The sequence below is a fragment of the Onychostoma macrolepis genome, chromosome 03 (genome assembly GCF_012432095.1).
Source record: "Onychostoma macrolepis isolate SWU-2019 chromosome 03, ASM1243209v1, whole genome shotgun sequence".
Classification (NCBI taxonomy): Eukaryota; Metazoa; Chordata; class Actinopteri; order Cypriniformes; family Cyprinidae; genus Onychostoma; species Onychostoma macrolepis.
Window position 1 is genome coordinate 20,682,454 of NC_081157.1, and position 17,608 is coordinate 20,700,061.

The window sequence follows — 17,608 nt, forward strand, 5'->3', positions numbered from 1 at the left end:
ACACTGATTTGATTGGATAATATAATTGGAAACTATAGTAGCCTACTGGTCAATAGTTTTTTTAATGCCCAGCCCAGGTAAAGAAGTCTCTTATGCTCACCAAGGATGCATTTATTGAATCAAAAATACAGTACAAACAGTAATATTATGAACTATTACTACAATTTAAAATAACTGCTTTCTATTTGAATATATTTTAAACTGTAATTTATTCCTGTGATGTAAGAAACATTTCTTATCATTATCAAAGTTGAAAATGGTCATGCTGTGTAATATTTTTGTCGAAACCATGATACGTGATTTATAAACTTCATTTTGTAAACTTAATGTAATGAATACAGCCAAACATCGCCCAAAACCCTATAGTCTCTCAGAGTTCACAGAGCTGGTAATAATAGTAACAGTTGCTTTCTAGGAAAAAAAATCATCATGACAAATCTGTTATTGAGTCTGACAATGGATTAAACATGACATGCCTAGAGGACAGACACACAGTCCATTTTTAAACAAATATGTTGTTTATGTCAAACAATCTGAGAATACATGATGTCTCATATCATTAGACATAAGTTTGTGCTGTCAGTCAAACTTTATTGTCAGATTTGAAGTTAATCAGTCTACCTTCTTCAAATAAAACACAAAAATAGCCTGAAGTCAGTAAAAGCAGGTGCTTAAGGTTGACCAAAATATGTCAAACTGAATGCAATATGAGCTATTTTATTATCTATTCATTTTAAACATTTTTATAATTATTATTTTACTTAAATATAGCTAAAACAATGTTAACTAGAAGTAAACACAAAAACCCCCAGCAAAGTTAAGTAATTTTGGTTAAATTATACTATTTAAATATAGAATCATTTAGTAACAGGTTTACACACAGAATGTGCGATTCCACAAAATTAAATATTTTTTAATTCAAACGTTATTCATTTATTTGTTTCTTTATTAATTCATTCACTATTTTAAGGTGGGCCACATGGCATCTGATGTGTTTAACTCTACAGTAGCTACTTTTTATGCATGGCTTAATTTTATGTTAGTTTTTTGTGTGAATTAATTTATATTAAGTTACTTTATAAACTAGCTGATGGATTTATGCCTCTAATGCTTTGGGGGAAAAAAAAAATGTGGAAAGTGCTTCAAATGAACTATGGTGTGAAAAGAGGGAAAATGTTCTTCCACTGAAGGTCAAATGTGGCAATGACTAGTATGAGGGAATGATGGGAGATTTGTGTCTGATCATTTAGCAGTGATAGGGAGGGATGAATGCCGTAATGGAGCTTTCCCTCAAAATGATTTCTCTGAGGGAGAACAGTAGTTTTCACTCACATAAAGTCCCAGCCCTGTTAAATGTTCAGTAATCACTTTTTGCCCTGTTTTAGCTCCTTCCCTCCTTTCATTCCCATCACATTTCTACCGTCCTTACCTCTCTCTAACCCTCTCTCTCTCTCTCTCTCTCTCTCTCTCTGTGCATTGAGGCCTTTTATTAGTCCATTTCAGATCCTGGCAGAAAGGTGGAACACCGATAAGGGGGAGTCACGTTGATCCCAGAGTACAAACAATGGGATTTCTCTCCTCTCATCTCACATCATGCCAGAAGGCAAGAAAATGAATGTTTGTCCTTCGTAGCGCGGGTCACTTCCTTCAGGTGAGCGCCTCTTTATTACGATGCCACTGTGTCCACAGGAGGCTGAAACTGAATCTTAAATAGAATAAATGGTTATACTGTTTATGTCAGGGCAGAGATGTGGCCTGTGTGGCTGACATGTTGAGCCACGGTACTCATGCAACTTTTAATCTTGCCTTTTTTTCCCCCCAAAAAATAGTTTGCATGATTTGAGGTGTCATCCAAGCTAACAAAAATATGTTATAAGAATGTTTTGCTGACATTCCCATTAATGTTATTTCTGGACGTTCCAGTATTACTGAAAGGTAATGATGTTTTAAGAATGGATTTGCTGAACCTCTTTGCCTCTGAATTCAGTTTCATCCCCCTAAATTAAAAAACACTTTACGACCCCTAGGCCTGCCGCTGCTGCTTGTAAACTTTGTGAAGTGGAACTATGAGTCTGTGTATTACAGTAGATTAATGTTGCCGTTTCTCCTGCGAGTATCATCAGCTGTGTTTGGCCTTGCAAGAGAAATGATCAGCTTTGCGTGTATTCAGTTTTGATGCAGGTGAGAGAAATAAAAAACACATGCTGTGCATTCATTAAGCGAAGTGTGGGAGTACAAACTGATGGGAGTCAATAAGAGTGTGTTGGACCACTGCAGGATATGCACAGAAACACTAGCTTATGTAAAGAGGGGCCTAAGGATGTGCTTCCCTGGAGAAAATGTTTGCAAAAACACCACCGAAACATTCAGTTTAACTTTGAGAGATTATTATTTTGAAGTTTCTTTAAGCTTAATGTGTAGGTGTTGCAGAACAAAACTTTTTAACTTGACATGTACTGCGTCTACAAAATGCATCACTCCCGTGAGAGAAAAAAAAAAAAAAATTGTGAAAAGAGCAAAATGCAGTGAAGTTGCAAATGCCTCTCATAGGATAGGATACATAGGAATAGGGATTATGACACAACACTAAGTTTCCCAAAGTTACCTTTTCAAAAAGTAGCATTTTGTTTTAACTGATCGTGCTCTATTTGCTCTGTGTTCTGGCATATCCTTGTACTGCCATACTGACTTGACTGAGAAACTGCTTCAAATGATTCAGTGAGACAGTTGTCCAAATGAATCGAATTGTGAATTGATTTCGGCCATTTGACCAATTCACTAAAAAGAACCAACTCAAAAGAATGATTCATTGGCTTCTCTAAAAAACTAAATACACATGCGTACTGAAATATTCAGAGCAAAAATGTTCCTCAGGTCAGTTTTAGTGCGCACGGAGTGGCAGGCGCCACTGCAGGTATTTGTCTTTCAAGTACCGTTTATTAAATTCGTTACACTTGAATAATTCAAAGGTCTTAAATTAAGAAAAACTGAACCAACAGCTCTGGGTAATTAATGCTTGAGCATTTAAACAATTTGGCCTCATCTTCTCTCAGCTGTAATAATTAGTGGGAGCCATAATGCATGAAACGTGTATGAATGGCGGTTTGTTACTCACTTTATCACTGACTGCTTAAATGTTTTGTACACGGTCGGTGGTCACAAGGGATTTGTTGAAATGAGGTGAAACCTTAAATAATTGCGTCCAACCAGAAACTTACTGAAGATCAGAATTTGAACAGGTCATTTCTGCTCTGCAGTACATTATCATATGTGAAAAAATGTATTATAATAAAATATTTAAACATACCGTTTTTGATAGAAATCATATTAGTTTTCACTGTGAAGGGAACATGGGGTAAAATTTGAATGATTGCATTACTGGTTTGAACCAGGTTTCAAATAGAACAACTTTTGAAAATGAAAAATGTTGAAGAAATATTCCAGATGTTTCGTCTTTTTAAATTGTTTCAATAAAACGTTTCTCCAGGAATTAGATTGCTATTTCCATTTTATTAGGTTTTCCCATCTTATTACCCTTTGCTATATCTCTTTAAATTAATAATGCATCCCAAAATTTGCTCATTATTTGTCTTCCCATTCGCCAAAGCTCATTTGTATCCAGAATTCAAATTCTGCATCATGTTTGGTTACTGTGCTGTACATGTAAGAACCAATTCCATTTTTTCCATCAGTTAAGTCGATACACTATAACAAATTAGGAAACAGAAGAGATAGAAACGCGTGATATTCTCCTCTGTGCCGACCTTGGAAACAATTAATGAGAGATCTTGGTAATGATCACAACGGGGGGTGTGTGTGTGTCACTTGCAGTGTTGGGCATGTTACTTTAAAAAAGTAATTAGTTATAGTTACTAGTTACTTCTCACAAATAGTAACTGAGTTAGTAACTGAGTTACATCATTATAAAAGTAACTAATTACCAGGGAAAGTAACTATTGCGTTACTTTTTAAAAAATGTTCAAATGTCAAATAACTTTGGATGCCCCCAATATTAAATATGTTAAATTAATGAAATGGACACTAAAAAGAATAAATTATTATTATAAAACATTGTACATTAATCTACACTATTTATCTACTGACACTTGCATCAGTCAGTCAAGTATTATAATATAATATTATGATAATTTAATATTATATGATTATAGAACTTTAGTAATTAGAATAACCAAGTCTGAATGCATATTTGTCATCAATATAAAACGCACTAAGGATTAATGAGCTGCTGGGTTCATGAATATTAATCACGTTGTCTGCATTCGCTCGAATTGATTTGCTGAAATCAAAACAGGGATGATAATAGGTGAGCGCCGGCCAATGAGATTGTCGTTTGCGCATTAGTTCCGCCCACTACCAGAGAAACCGGCAGTTCTTAAAAGCGGAAGAATTCCAAAGGAACTCCTTTATTTTGACAGGAAAATACAACAAAGAATATCGTTTACATGTAGCGCGTCAATTCTGCATTTTATGAAAGACTCTCGTGGTCTGTATCTTTCTTTGCGTGCGTGTATGAGAGAAAGCGACGGCGAGTAGTGCGCCTCACACTAGAGTTTATGGTACATCAAATACAGCTACACTGCACATCCATTCAGATGAACTGAAAAATGTAATTCTAATAATATAATATAGTAACGCCACATTTTATTGTCAGTAACGGTAACGGCGTTGTAACGGGGGAAACAGTAATTCGTTTGATTACTCGTTACTGAAAAAAATAACGCCGTTAGTAACGCCGTTTATTTATAACGCCGTTATTCCCATCACTGGTCACTTGGAAGAAAGGGAACAGAAAGCTGAAGGGAGGAGGATTTCTGTCATTCATTCTCCACAGCCCAGACCAGTCCATCAGTAGATACACATGTCCACCCACATGTATATATGTATGTATGTGTCCACGGTCTGCCACGCTCAAGGGATTAAACCCAGTGGCCCGAAGCAGCTGGACATCCGCCTGGCGTTAGGCTCCGTCACATGACCTGAAACAGTTGGTGGCCTCGGCGTTAGGCATCAGTGCCACATAAGGACATTAGGGTTTCCTGTAACACTCTGCTAATGGTTTCCAGGAACCCACCCTACGATGCTTTCAACTCTGAGAGTGTGGACTTCAGAGATAATAACAGCGGGCAGTAATTAGATTCCATGCTTATGCTATGCAAATGAAAATCAATCAATGCTGACATCAACGGGAATCTTCAGAAGAAGCTCCATATAGACTTTAATCAGAGTAGACGCCATGTTTCATTTGTCATGGATAAAAACGAGGCTGTGAGGGATAGAGCTACAATCTGTTCAATATGTCATATGGTTGTATATCCCATTGTCGTTAGTAAAACCATGTAAAATTTGGAGATCTAGGAGATTGCACACATTTTAAAAGAAAAATCAGTACATTGATGCCAAACTTGATGCTCCAAGTTTAAATGTCCTCATGCACAAATGACTTTGATCTCAGTTTGTTACCGTATGACTTTGACTCAGTGCGTGAGGGTACTTTTCATGGTGCTTTTTGAACAGTCCTGGTCACTATATGCTTTCATTGCATATAACGAGTAGTGTGAATATTCGTCTACTTTTTTTTCTTTTTGGGTGAACTGTCCTTTTAAATAATATGTATGCTCTGACTATTACCTATAAATTTACCCTCTATAGTCCATATACAGTAACTTTAGCCTGCATAGAGGTGCAGTGATGATTCACTGGCTAAAGGTCTAGGCTGATAAGCCGAGAGTTCAAACCCTGGAAGACATGATATAAATTAGTACCAGTGTGTTGCCAAGAAATGTTCATGCTCTATTTGCATGAGAAATGAATAGGACATTTTTGGATATATTAGAACAGCTCCTTTGCTCTGACCTCACTGACTTCACTGATTTATTCTGAACTAGGGTGGTCAATTGATTAAATAATGTAATCAATTTAATTGCACCATATCAAATTAATCTCAATTAATTACATATCATTATTTGATAAGAAAAAACCCCAATTAAATGTAATTCAAAGAGATTTCATTATAATGGCAGATGAAATAATTTGATAGTTTCCACCCTGACTGCAGATGTCTTTAACTTATATTGTACATTTAGATCATTTTGTTAATCTGCCATTTATTTTCATCTATTTCTTGCATTTTTTTAAAATCAATAATTGTCAAATGTAAGCATCAGATTGGCAGCTTGCTTGTGAATGTGTACACAATACATGCTTTGCATTAGCATGCAGTTCTAATCTTAGTTTTCTTCATTTTGTGTTGTCTGCTGTCCTGCCTCTCTCAAGCCTCAAGCCATTTCTCTCTCTTTCCTCGCACACTCCTCCTCTACTGATAGGATCCGGAGAGCTATTCTCAAGGTGACTCTTAACATCTGGGAAAATTTATGGAGTGTGAGGTAATTTATTCAGGGTGAGGATGTGCAGGGAATGCTGTTTCATAGCTGCTCTCTGTATGAAGAATATCAATTACTGTGTGTGTGTAGCTCTTGGCATATAGGAGTATCATAAAATTAACACGTGATGAGATGATAGAAGATCACTAAGGCACCTCTCAGATTCAACACATCAGAACGAATTCTTCAAGTGCTGTTCTTCAAGCAACTGTTGGTTAAGCAACAATGTGTCGCTTCATTGGATGGCAGTTTGCCAGTTTGCCCAGTCATAGAAGCAAAGAATTGTCCCCAAAGAAGTATAATGCTAATAAATAGATGTTATGTCTCAGTCTGGTATAACACTCTGTGACAACTCTGTAATCTCGAACTTTGATGGACGGACCAAGCCATATCTTGTAGTGTTGTTCTGATTCTGATTGCAGATTTTTCGATTGCAAGAGTCATTTCCAGTGAATCAAGAGGTCTAAGACATTATTTGTTTTCTTTCCACATTGATTTTTTAATCACATTGTGATTCAGTGCTTTTGTACTTTTGCATTCCCATGAGAAACTTTGTATTCGCTTGCAAAACTTCTGTGATGGAAATTATGTGAGGTGGGAGCAAAAACTATATTTCATGCTTTTGCAAGAGAACACAAAATTTCTAGGGGAATGCAGTACTTTATGAGAGATTTATTTTTTATTTTTTCCATCACCATGTCTCTTTAGGGGTTCCATAGAGTAGGGCTCTTCTGGGATGTGTTTGGAAATCAGGGTAATGAACACAGAATCGACTTTTGAATCCCAACACCACGTAATCTGAAAAATGATCCATTTTGGGATTGACTCCCAGAAAATAGAAAACTCGGTTATACTTTATTTCGATAGTCCACTTTAGACATTCTACTAACTATATGTAATTTTGTAACTATGTGTCAGCTACATGTCAACTAATTCTCACTAATTTGCATCTACATGTCTACTAACTCTCAGTAGGGTAGGTTTAGGGCGAGTAGAAGAAGTTGACATATACTTGCAAAGTGTCTCATAGTCAGTATTGTTGTATGTTGTGGACCCATCAAAATAAAGTGTTAGAAGATATCAAGCAGACAGCCTACTAATACTCTAATGACTGCTAGTTGACACGGAGTTGCAAAGTTACTTACTGTTAGTAGAATGTCTAAAGTGGACTATCAAAATAAAGTGTTACCGAATACTCATATATGCTGCACACTAAATGACATAGAACTTGAAATTACTGACATAAATATTCAACAAAGGTTTATTTTTTCTCCAATGATAAAGAATATGATTATAGTCAGTCATTTTGAAAACTGTCTCATGTGAGTTGAAGCTGAACGGCAATAAAGATGGTAAACTGAAACATTTGCTACAGTAGCGCTTAAATATGGACAGTTAAAGTCTGAAGACTTCAAAACAAGGTAAGTTTTTACATGTTGATTTTGTTGAATATTGATGCATGTTTAAAATAATATATACGATCTTTACATTTGCTTTAATTTTACACTTAATTAAAACATTTCAGTGACTAAATTGACTGAATATAACATGATGCCATTACAAAAATTTAAAAGCTAGACCATGACTGTGATTAAAATAAAACTTTTTAATTAAATACTGCTCAGAACTTATCAAATGCATAGCAACACGCTGGCATTGTGCCGATGTTTTCACATGCAAGCACCATTTGGATTTTCCTCACAGAATGCATGAATAGTTATCATGCTGTAATCTGTTGAGCCATTTTATCCATTATCCGAACAGCTCATCTCTAACCACCCATGAGAGCTGTGAGAGTCCATTTGAGTGACCAGCAGAGAGGGACCTCCCAATGGGAGCCAGACCCATCTGCACACCCGTAAAGTAATGAATGATGAAGATCAGATGCCATCATGGTCCGCAATCTGCCGCTGCCCTGCTCGCTGCATTGACACCAGCTTTACTGCCCATGTGCCATCTCACTCATGGTGCACACTGATGAGCTCCCCAAGATGTCATGGCATCTGCCCACAAAATCAAGGCTCATGCCAATGCACACGGAAAAGGGCAGTACTTATAGTTTGCAGCCGGGGTCTGTTGGAACCTGGGTGGACGCCAAGCAGATTGTTGATGAGGTCTTATACTATCTGCATTAATGCTATAGTGTCTGGCTCATACGGTCTGGTTGTGTGTTATAGCCTAGATGCAGTATTGATGTTTAAAAAAGCTTATATATAGAAGTAAAATACCAAACTGCAAAAGAAAAAAAACATAAACAGAAGGGAGTTTGGTTTGGTTCAGAAACAGGTATAGTACAATGAATTGTGTTTACGTTGACGGAGATATGCAGCAATAAATCAACCAGAAGTAATTCATTTTCAATGAAAGGATTTTCAATGATTTGGAGCAACATAAGGGTGGCCGATGAGAGGTGGACGTGTCCATATTTTATGCAAATGAGCATTGACGTGATGCGAACCAATGGCAGTGAAGACACTGAAGCTCATACTGTGTATCCAGTTTGTTTGAAAATAAAAAAAGGAAAGTATTTTACCTGATAAGTTTTGAGATTGGAGTTTTGCATGGTATGTTTGTTATTTCTTCAATGTTAAAATACTTTCCCCACTCACGAAAGTTTAAGACACTCTTATTCTGTTTGTTTTGGCTCAACCAATGGTGCAAGTAGGGGGCGGGACTATTTTTTGTTTGGGAATTACATACTTCATCTTTAATCTTTTAAAAAAATAGACACTTCAGATTTTTAAAAATCAATATTTCTCAACATTGTTCTTTAAAACTGCAGTTTTTGTCCTGTTCCCTCCACCACCACCACCCTCAGTGGTTCCTGGTGCATCTGCAATCTCAAAATCTTCCTGTTTCACATTGTTTAACAGAATTCAGCATTCATTGATCACAGCCTTAATGACATTGTATGATCTGCCATGTCAACAATCCCACCTTTCTTATTAGATACAATTAAATAAGGCCTCTTGAAACCATTTTTCACCTCAGTGCGGTTATGAAAAATGATAGCTCATATAGGCTTACAAATTGATCGCCCGAAGAACAGATGTGTCATCAAGCTTTGATAAATCACAGCAGTGAAGGGCTTTCAATATTGATGTCGTTTGTTTCCTTCAGAGGTCATCGTTAAAACCTTAAACTTCTGATCTTCAGCCACGCCCACTCTTCCCTGAAACTCCGCCCATCAGAGGTGCTGCGCATGACCTGATGAAACCGATCCATCCATCATGTCCCAGTTATCATCGCGCCTTTCTCTCCCACTCATGTACATTCATGAGCCTCAAAGTCATCTGACTAGTGTCTGCCAATGTCCAATTATTCATGTTGTGGCTCAGACAAACACCATCATAGATCGGAGTGTGGAGATGAGAGGATAAGCCTCAGATTGTTTCTGCATGCCAACTGCATTCTCTTTTTGAGATGAGACAATAAATCTTGTGATTGGGAAGTTGGCAGATAAAGTTGCTCTGATAACAATGACCGGCAAAATGAATTGCACACATTCACAGACCAAATCTCTCTTAATGAAAAGCTTCCTCTGTCAGCAGCTTTGAATGACACTGTTACACATGCTATCTCTCGCTCCCTACCAAACCCTGGTACTGCCGAAAGGAGAGTTCAAGGTTTCATTCTTCATTCAAGAGCCTTGTTCTTGTGGTCACTTTTCCATCTTGTTCCGTCTCAAGGGTACTAAATGAAGGTGGGTGGACACTATAGGTCGATATCATGTCCCTGCTGATTGGCTCAGTGCCCAGATGTGCATCATCCTAAGTTAGTGTGATTAAACATACTATTCCCCAGGGTCAATCAGCCCATTTGTCCAATCATTATTATACTGACCTTTGCACTTTACAGGCGGAGTGCTGGAGCTCTTCCAGTCCTCTTGGGGCCCTCAGGAATGGCTAAGACCCCAACGGTGCTCAACAGGAAAGATGAATGTTAGCAACCCACGTCACATCTTAAAGACATAGGAAGGCGAGAGGGATTAAACCACTCTCTAGAGCATGCAACATGCGTGCTGAGTCAGCATTTGACCTACTCGCCATGCGTCGACTTCACCATGGGCTGCTTCAAAACAGGAGGTCAGCAAATAAAATGTTTAATGTGTCCGTGTATGCCTTTTTAATGCAGTCCATGCATTTCCCTGTACTGATATATAAGAATCCTGCAGCAGAATCTGCAGATGTAATGGTTTTTCCATTTGGCAAGTATGAATAGTAATGCATTTGCCACTATGTAGAGCGAATGAAGAGTGAAATTGTATTCATGAAACATTTTTCGTCCTAGTCATATATAATCTTGGCATACATTTATGTGGCTACTGTATATATGCATGCAATGTTTTGTAGACATTGGTTGTCTAGGCTGTATATTTCCAAGGACTTTAAGGGAGCAAGAAAATTAAAGGAGAGTGTCTATATCATTACTAACCAGTAACCAGCAATTCATTTCAGTGCAAAATGCATGAGATTTCAGAAGGTTGTACATTTCGTAGGCTAGTTATTATTTTATAAAAGGTTGTATAAAAGCTTAGGGAGGATTTGTAAAAGCATGCCACATGTTTATTCATTACTGAGGACATTATTCTTTGTTTTACTAGACATTTTTGAATTTCAAAAATAAATCCCCATTACTTCACAGTTGATAAGCACTTTATGTTGGTAACACAAGGCCTTTTGGGAGATTGTCTGTGCAAGAAGATGTGAGATCTTAAATTCAACTTGTTTGGTTCAATGCATCAAAATAAGAAATTACTTAACCATGCAGCTGTTTGATGAATCGTTTTCACTCTACTTGGTTACTTTTGTAGAAGACACAAAGACAGCAGTTCTTTTCATTTGGCCCTAAGGCCATCCCATCATTTATTAAACTGTGAAATTGCTGTGGAACTACAGATGGCAAATCAATTCTTCACCATTATTGAAATCGGATCTGAATTACATCAGTGGAGTGACAAAATTGGACAATTAATGGCTCTCTCAAACCCCTGGATTTAGAAAATTCTTGGAAGACATTTTTGTGTGGCTATGTTATAAAATTCTCCAGTGGTTCTCCAGATTTAAAATGGTTGAATGCCCTGGCATAAATAAAAACCAGATTTTCAATTCAAACCCTTTTGGTTGTAAAGCTGCCTTAAAACATGCTACATCCAATTGTTTGCAGAGAATGAGTGTAATTGGTGTAATGGCATTTAAAAACAGTTTAAATAACAATCAATAGATTATAGATTAAGAACAGTTCGTTTTTTTCAACTTGTTCCTTTTTTTTTTAGTTTTTTTTTTTTTAAGTATACTGAAACAAGTCTCCACAGTAATCACTTGTACATTCCCCCGTCCCATCCCTGCTGTCTGAGGGTATTATTGCACTGAGATTACCACCTCTAGTCCACCTTTATCTTTTTTGCTTGACTTCATTTAGCAGTTCCCAGCGTTTCTCCCTCACTGTTTGGGGGAAACTGTCTCTGGAGATCTCTTCAAAGGCCTTCAAACCTCTGACTCCAGACTAGATACCCTACCCCAGGGCCGGGGGGCATAGGGACTGTGTACGTTCCGTGCCACTAGAACCTGCCTGCGGTCCCTGCGCACGGAAGAGACCGGTACAGTGTGCAACGACTCCTCGTTTGAGCGCCCGGCCCCAACGTAGCCTCCAACAGCAGTGCTCTGGTACAACACAGGTCTGCTGCCTAACCGGGGAACCAAGGCGGCATTTTCAGCGCAATGGTTGACGCATGGAAACAGGTGGCACGTGTCTTTGGAATGCTCATGGAAGTGAGCAGATCCTTGCGGAAGAGGACCCAAATACACCGGCAGATCTGTGTAAGAGTTCAGGTATGTTGAGTAGTGTCCGTGCACTAGTGTGGAAGAGGAGCGCTGAAGGGCCGCCGTATTCTGTAGAATTGCCTCCCGGTATGAAGGAAGGCGGATGGACTTTGAGTACTTGAACTTCTGTGGCTTGTACGGGTAGGAGCCCATGTGGGCTGGGTCCAAATAGCCTGGCTCCACAGCCATGTTGTAGCGTAAGTTGTTACCAGTGGTGCCGTACATCTTCGAAGTCTTGGGATTGGTCACCACCACTCGAGGGAATAGATCGGGCATGTTGATGCAGCTGGTAGAGGATGCAGAGGTGGAGGGCTTCTCATCCAGCTGCCGGATCCTGTCACCACCCCACGTGGCCCTGAGAAAAGAGGCGCGGCGGTTCATTTTATCTTTCCCCAGAAGAGGAACGTCATCCATCTCTGGTTCTAGATAAAGCTTTGTGCAGGAGTTGCAGCTAGAGCCGTGTCTCTGGAAGTGGCTTCTCAAGCAGGGTGTGGTATGGGAATGGTTTTCCACAAGGTGGTTGCTTTTGAGCTCAGCCAGACAGGACTGGGGAACATCGTAGTCGTCCCTTCGGCGAGTTTCCGGAGATGCTGCTACGTAGCTATGGGACCTCTTTTTGCGACCCAGACCTGCCATGTATTGTTTATGGCTTCCTGAAGGTTCCTGGTGTTCCACAAAGATGTCTGGTACCTGAAAGTCACGGTAAGAGACGTAGCGAGAGGTAGGGTGGTGACAGGACTGGTCCACATACACGTGGGGTTTCGGGGCTGTGGGAGGTGGTGGGTCTCTCATGGCAATATGGGGACTGCTGAGGCTAGATATGGGTAGCGTTCGTTCGTAGATGTGGTGGTGGCTGGTGCGTGCGGGAAGTGTGTAGCGCAGTGAGGTAGGCCGTGTTCCCATGTGAGGCTTTTCCAACAAGTGCTGACTGGTGCTATCCATGTTTTGAGGGTACGGTGAGTGGTTGTCTGTAACGCTGGCGATGCAGGGTAGGCGGCTATGGCTGAAGTCCGTCCCTATGAGGCAGGTAGGAAGGCTAGGTCTGGCTGCCTCTGGATCACGTCGACTCCAGTTCTCGATGGTCTTTGTGGCATTGTCCAGGGAGTTTTCAACTCTCGCAGATGAGACAATGTCCTTAGCGGTTTGGAGCATCTTCAGCATGTTGGCCTGAGTGTAACTGGTGGTGACATCTGGGCTCTGCATGTTCCCTTTACGGTCTGTGTCCTCAACACCGTTGAAGCAGCTGTAGATTCCCTTCAGGGAAAAATAAGGAAAAATGAGGCTGGCATTTTGAAGCGCATCCACCTAAAAGTTCTACGTGCCATGGCAAACAGAATTAGAGTTTTCATCTCACAATATAGTAAAATGTTTGTTTTTAAATTCCTTGTTTTTATTGTTGTGATTATTATTATTTTTTTAATTCCTTGTTTTTATTGTTGTGATTGTTATTTTTTTTTATGATTATTTTACTTCCTTTTATGTAAAGCACTTTGAATTACCACTGTGTATGAGATGTGCTATATAAATAAACTTGCCTTGCCTAAAATCAATCTACTTAAAAGCTACTGTATTAGGGATGGTAAGCTTCACCAATTTGCATCGGTGCACTGGCATAAAAGTTAACAAAGCGATGCATCGATTTAAAAAAAGTGAGCATCTGGTACAAGTTGGCATTTGTATCACGATGCATCGTTTCTAACATATTTGCACCAGTAAAAACAGATTTATTAATATATAATTATTAGTAGATGCGCTAAACTTAGAAAGTGACCAATAATTAGTGACGAATATTTCATATGTAATACGTGTCCTGAGACTCACATAAAATGTAGATTAACATGGCAGAGGTAGAGCTGCTTCTTCCAGTAAATAATCACAATGAACCAAAAATTAAAACTAACTATCTATACCATATTGTATTGCATAGTGTTTTTTTCCCCATTGCAACGTATTGTGATGATGAATCGCAATGCATCGTAATAGGGGTGAATTGTATTGCATCGCATCTGTAGCTGCTTCATATATATCTTTAAAGTATCGTATCATTGCCTATGCATCAACATGGGCATCACATTGGCCTCAGTTATGGAGATGCGCATCCTACTGTATCTATTGTTTTGACTGTAAAATGTCTTAAAACACTAGAACACAAAGTACAGTAGTGAATGGCAAAGGTCTCACAAAATTGATTTGCTATAATTTAGCTGCAATGAGCTAGATGAATTAAAGTCGTACTCACTTTTACCACATCAAAATTCTATTAGCTGATTTTACAGGTGGTTAATTACCTGGAGAACTGTCAGTGACTGATAAGATTCTCTGTTTATCAGCATTATAGTTATCTCTGAAAGTGACTGTAATTAGCCAATAGAAAAGCAGCTGCCTATGCATTTGTAATATTCCACCTTTAAATGAGGTCTTCAAGTTTGTTAAGCTTAAGAATGTACTTAAAAGGGACTTTGACAGCTATGCCCATAACCCTAAGACCCAAATTTAATTTTAACAGCTTTTCCCTTGACTTTTTGTGCTCGTTAACTGCCTGGAGTTCCCCTGAACATCAATTTCGCCACGTTTCTGTTTCTAAAGTCTCTGCTAAGGTACATTTAAACCTTCTTTGTACAATTCTCATTTGCACTGTGTTCTTGTTGATATATTTTGCTACATGCATGTTCTTACAAGTTGCTTTGGTAAAAAAATAAATAAATAAAAAGAGCTGATTGCAAATGCATCATTTTAAATGAGTTACTTTGCATTATAGATATATGGATTTGTAATCTTGTTCTAAGCATAACAATTTGTTTACACCAAAGATTAAAAGTGAAATTCATTTCAGAATATTGATGACATAAAATTTACCCTGCTAATGGCCAGCAGGAAGTCCAAGCGCTCAGACTTGTGGACAGAATGCCGTAGCTTCCAGTACAGTAGATGTTCCCAGGCAAAGACCAGCAGACTGAGACCCATAGCCACTAAAAGCATGTAAAACACTCCGGCCATGTTGTCAATGTCGAGTTTAGAGCTCATCACCTCCTTCTTCTCGTTACGACAGATACCAGTGAGCCACACTGTCTGGAGCTTCTGAGTGTCACCTGTAATACATAATACATTTCCGTCAGACTTACGAATCAGAGCTCCTCCAGCAAAAGTATGTTTCTGAAGTTACCATCAGCAAGGAACTGGAGAAGAGCGAGGTCTATGGGGCGCTTCCAGCGAGATTCTTTCTGAAGGGCGATACCGTAGCCTGTTGTTGCAAATACCTTCCCACTACCGATTGTCACCAATTTACACCCTTCATCTTTACCGGCCATGTAGTTAAGCACAGCTGCATCGTATATGAAGGCATCCAGCTTTCTGTTAGCAGTAAAGAAACGATACACATTAGTGGAAAAGATAATACACTGCGGACAGATTTGTTTCAAAGATTCAAGAGACAATTACAGTAAACACACCCAGTTTTGAGGCTGTTGAGCGCATCCTCCACACCTTTCTGATTGTACTTAACCATGTGGGAATGCATTTCGGGATAATTGCTCCTTATGTTTCGTTCTGTGCTGCCATTGGGCACGGTCCCAAACCGGAACGGAGGATATTGGTCTTGCGGTTTCTGGAACTGAAAGGTAGCATTTCAACAAGTTAGCATGTTTAAATTTAGTCCAAGTGTGTGCTAAAGAAGTGGTAAAAATAGATCCCTGGATGAGTTACTTGGTTAAGGATTAATGCATTTTAATAGATTCCAGGACCACTAGATACGCCAGTAATGGCTTTTGGCTGGGAAAGCTACGCTGCTGGAAAGTGTGATTGATTTTTCTTTTAAGCTGGATTTCTGTATGGGAATTTATTCTAGGTTCAGCCTTCGTCTTCACTCTCATCCAAGGATTCTCACGATTCTGTATCTGCAAATGCCACTTTAAATACAATCTAATTCCAAGTAAGAATATGACTGAAATTAATCCTCAGGAAGGAAAAAAAATGGCTGCAGTGATAACACTCGGACCAAAGCCACTGGGTCATCAATGCTCTTTTCTGTCTCAAGCCCCAAGTGCTTCTCAGTCAATTAATTCTCAGCTCTGTTTAAATTCTAACATTTGAACCTCAGATTGTCCTCACAAAGACGAGAAATTATCTCAGACGCCTGACCAAACATCCGAGGATTTTCAATATTACTTTTCCCTTGCTAAACTTCTCCTCATTTAGTTTTTACATGATTCTGGCCATGCTCATTAAGTGCTGTTAATGTAATATCAAATAAATGTAATATAGCCACTAAGACAGCACTTCAGAACTCAAGCCATGAATAATTGTGCAGTAATGTAGGTAACCTTGCTGGTGTGAATGAAGGAGAACAGTCTCTAAGGAACGAGTAGACGTGATTGTATTCCGGCTGAGCGCATGTGACGGACTCCAGTGCCAGTGAATGCGTCATTCTAAGTGTGTTTGCTGTCGTCTGACAGCATAAGCGTTGTCTTTCATCTGTCCTGTGGCCCTGACCGCACCAAAAGTTTACTGCTAAAAAGTAATGTAGAAAAAATAATTTCTTCTAGGTATTATGTATCGGCACTTGTTTTGAAGTGCACTGTTCAAAGTGATGTATCCATGTAATTTACCTAATATATAATATTACATTTATATATTTACATACACTTTTAGTATCTGCAAAATGTTAATTATTTTACCGAAATAAGAGGGTTCATACAAAATCCTTGTTATTTTTTATTTATTACTGACCTGAATAAGATATTTCAAATAAAAGACGGTTACAAATAGTCCACAAGAGAAAATAGTTACATTTATAAAAATTACCCCATTCAAAAGTTTACATACGCTTGATGCTTAATACTGTGTTGTTACCAGGATGATCCACAGCGTTTTTGTTTGTTTGTTTAGTGATGGTTGTTCACGAGTCCCTTTTTTGTCCTGAACAGTTAAACTGCCTGCTGTTCTTCAGAAAAATCCTTCAGGTCCCACAAATTCTTTGGTTTTCCAGCATCTTTTGCATATTTGAACCCTTTCCAACAATGGCTGTATGGTTTTGAGATCCATCTTTTCACACCGAGGACAACTGAGGGACTCATATGCAACTATTACAGAAGGTTCAAACCCTCACTGATGCTTCAGAAGGAAAAATGTTTTGTTTACATAATATATGTGTGTGTACTGTGTATATTTATTAAGTATACATAAATACACACACATGCATGTATATATTTAAGAAAATATATATGTTAAGTTTATATATTAAATAAATGTATACATTATATAATTTATATGAATATAAATATATACATGTAAATACATGTAAATATTTTCAAAATATATGCTGTATGTGTGTGTCTTTATATATACATAAATATACACAGTACACATATTATGTAAACAAATGTTTTT

The 17,608-nt window shown here is 38.4% G+C and overlaps 1 protein-coding gene across 1 annotated transcript in view; it reads right to left on the reverse strand.

The window, feature by feature from the left end:
* Positions 1-11,103: 11,103 nt before the first annotated feature.
* grin2ca (glutamate receptor, ionotropic, N-methyl D-aspartate 2Ca) overlaps positions 11,104-17,608 on the reverse strand; it is a 69,384-nt gene continuing 62,879 nt past the window's right edge. Inside the window, 4 exon segments of the mRNA XM_058771587.1 lie at positions 11,104-13,477; positions 15,080-15,312; positions 15,387-15,574; positions 15,673-15,833. Of these exon segments, the coding sequence (XP_058627570.1) occupies positions 11,888-13,477; positions 15,080-15,312; positions 15,387-15,574; positions 15,673-15,833 (2,172 nt within the window). The 3' untranslated portion in view covers positions 11,104-11,887.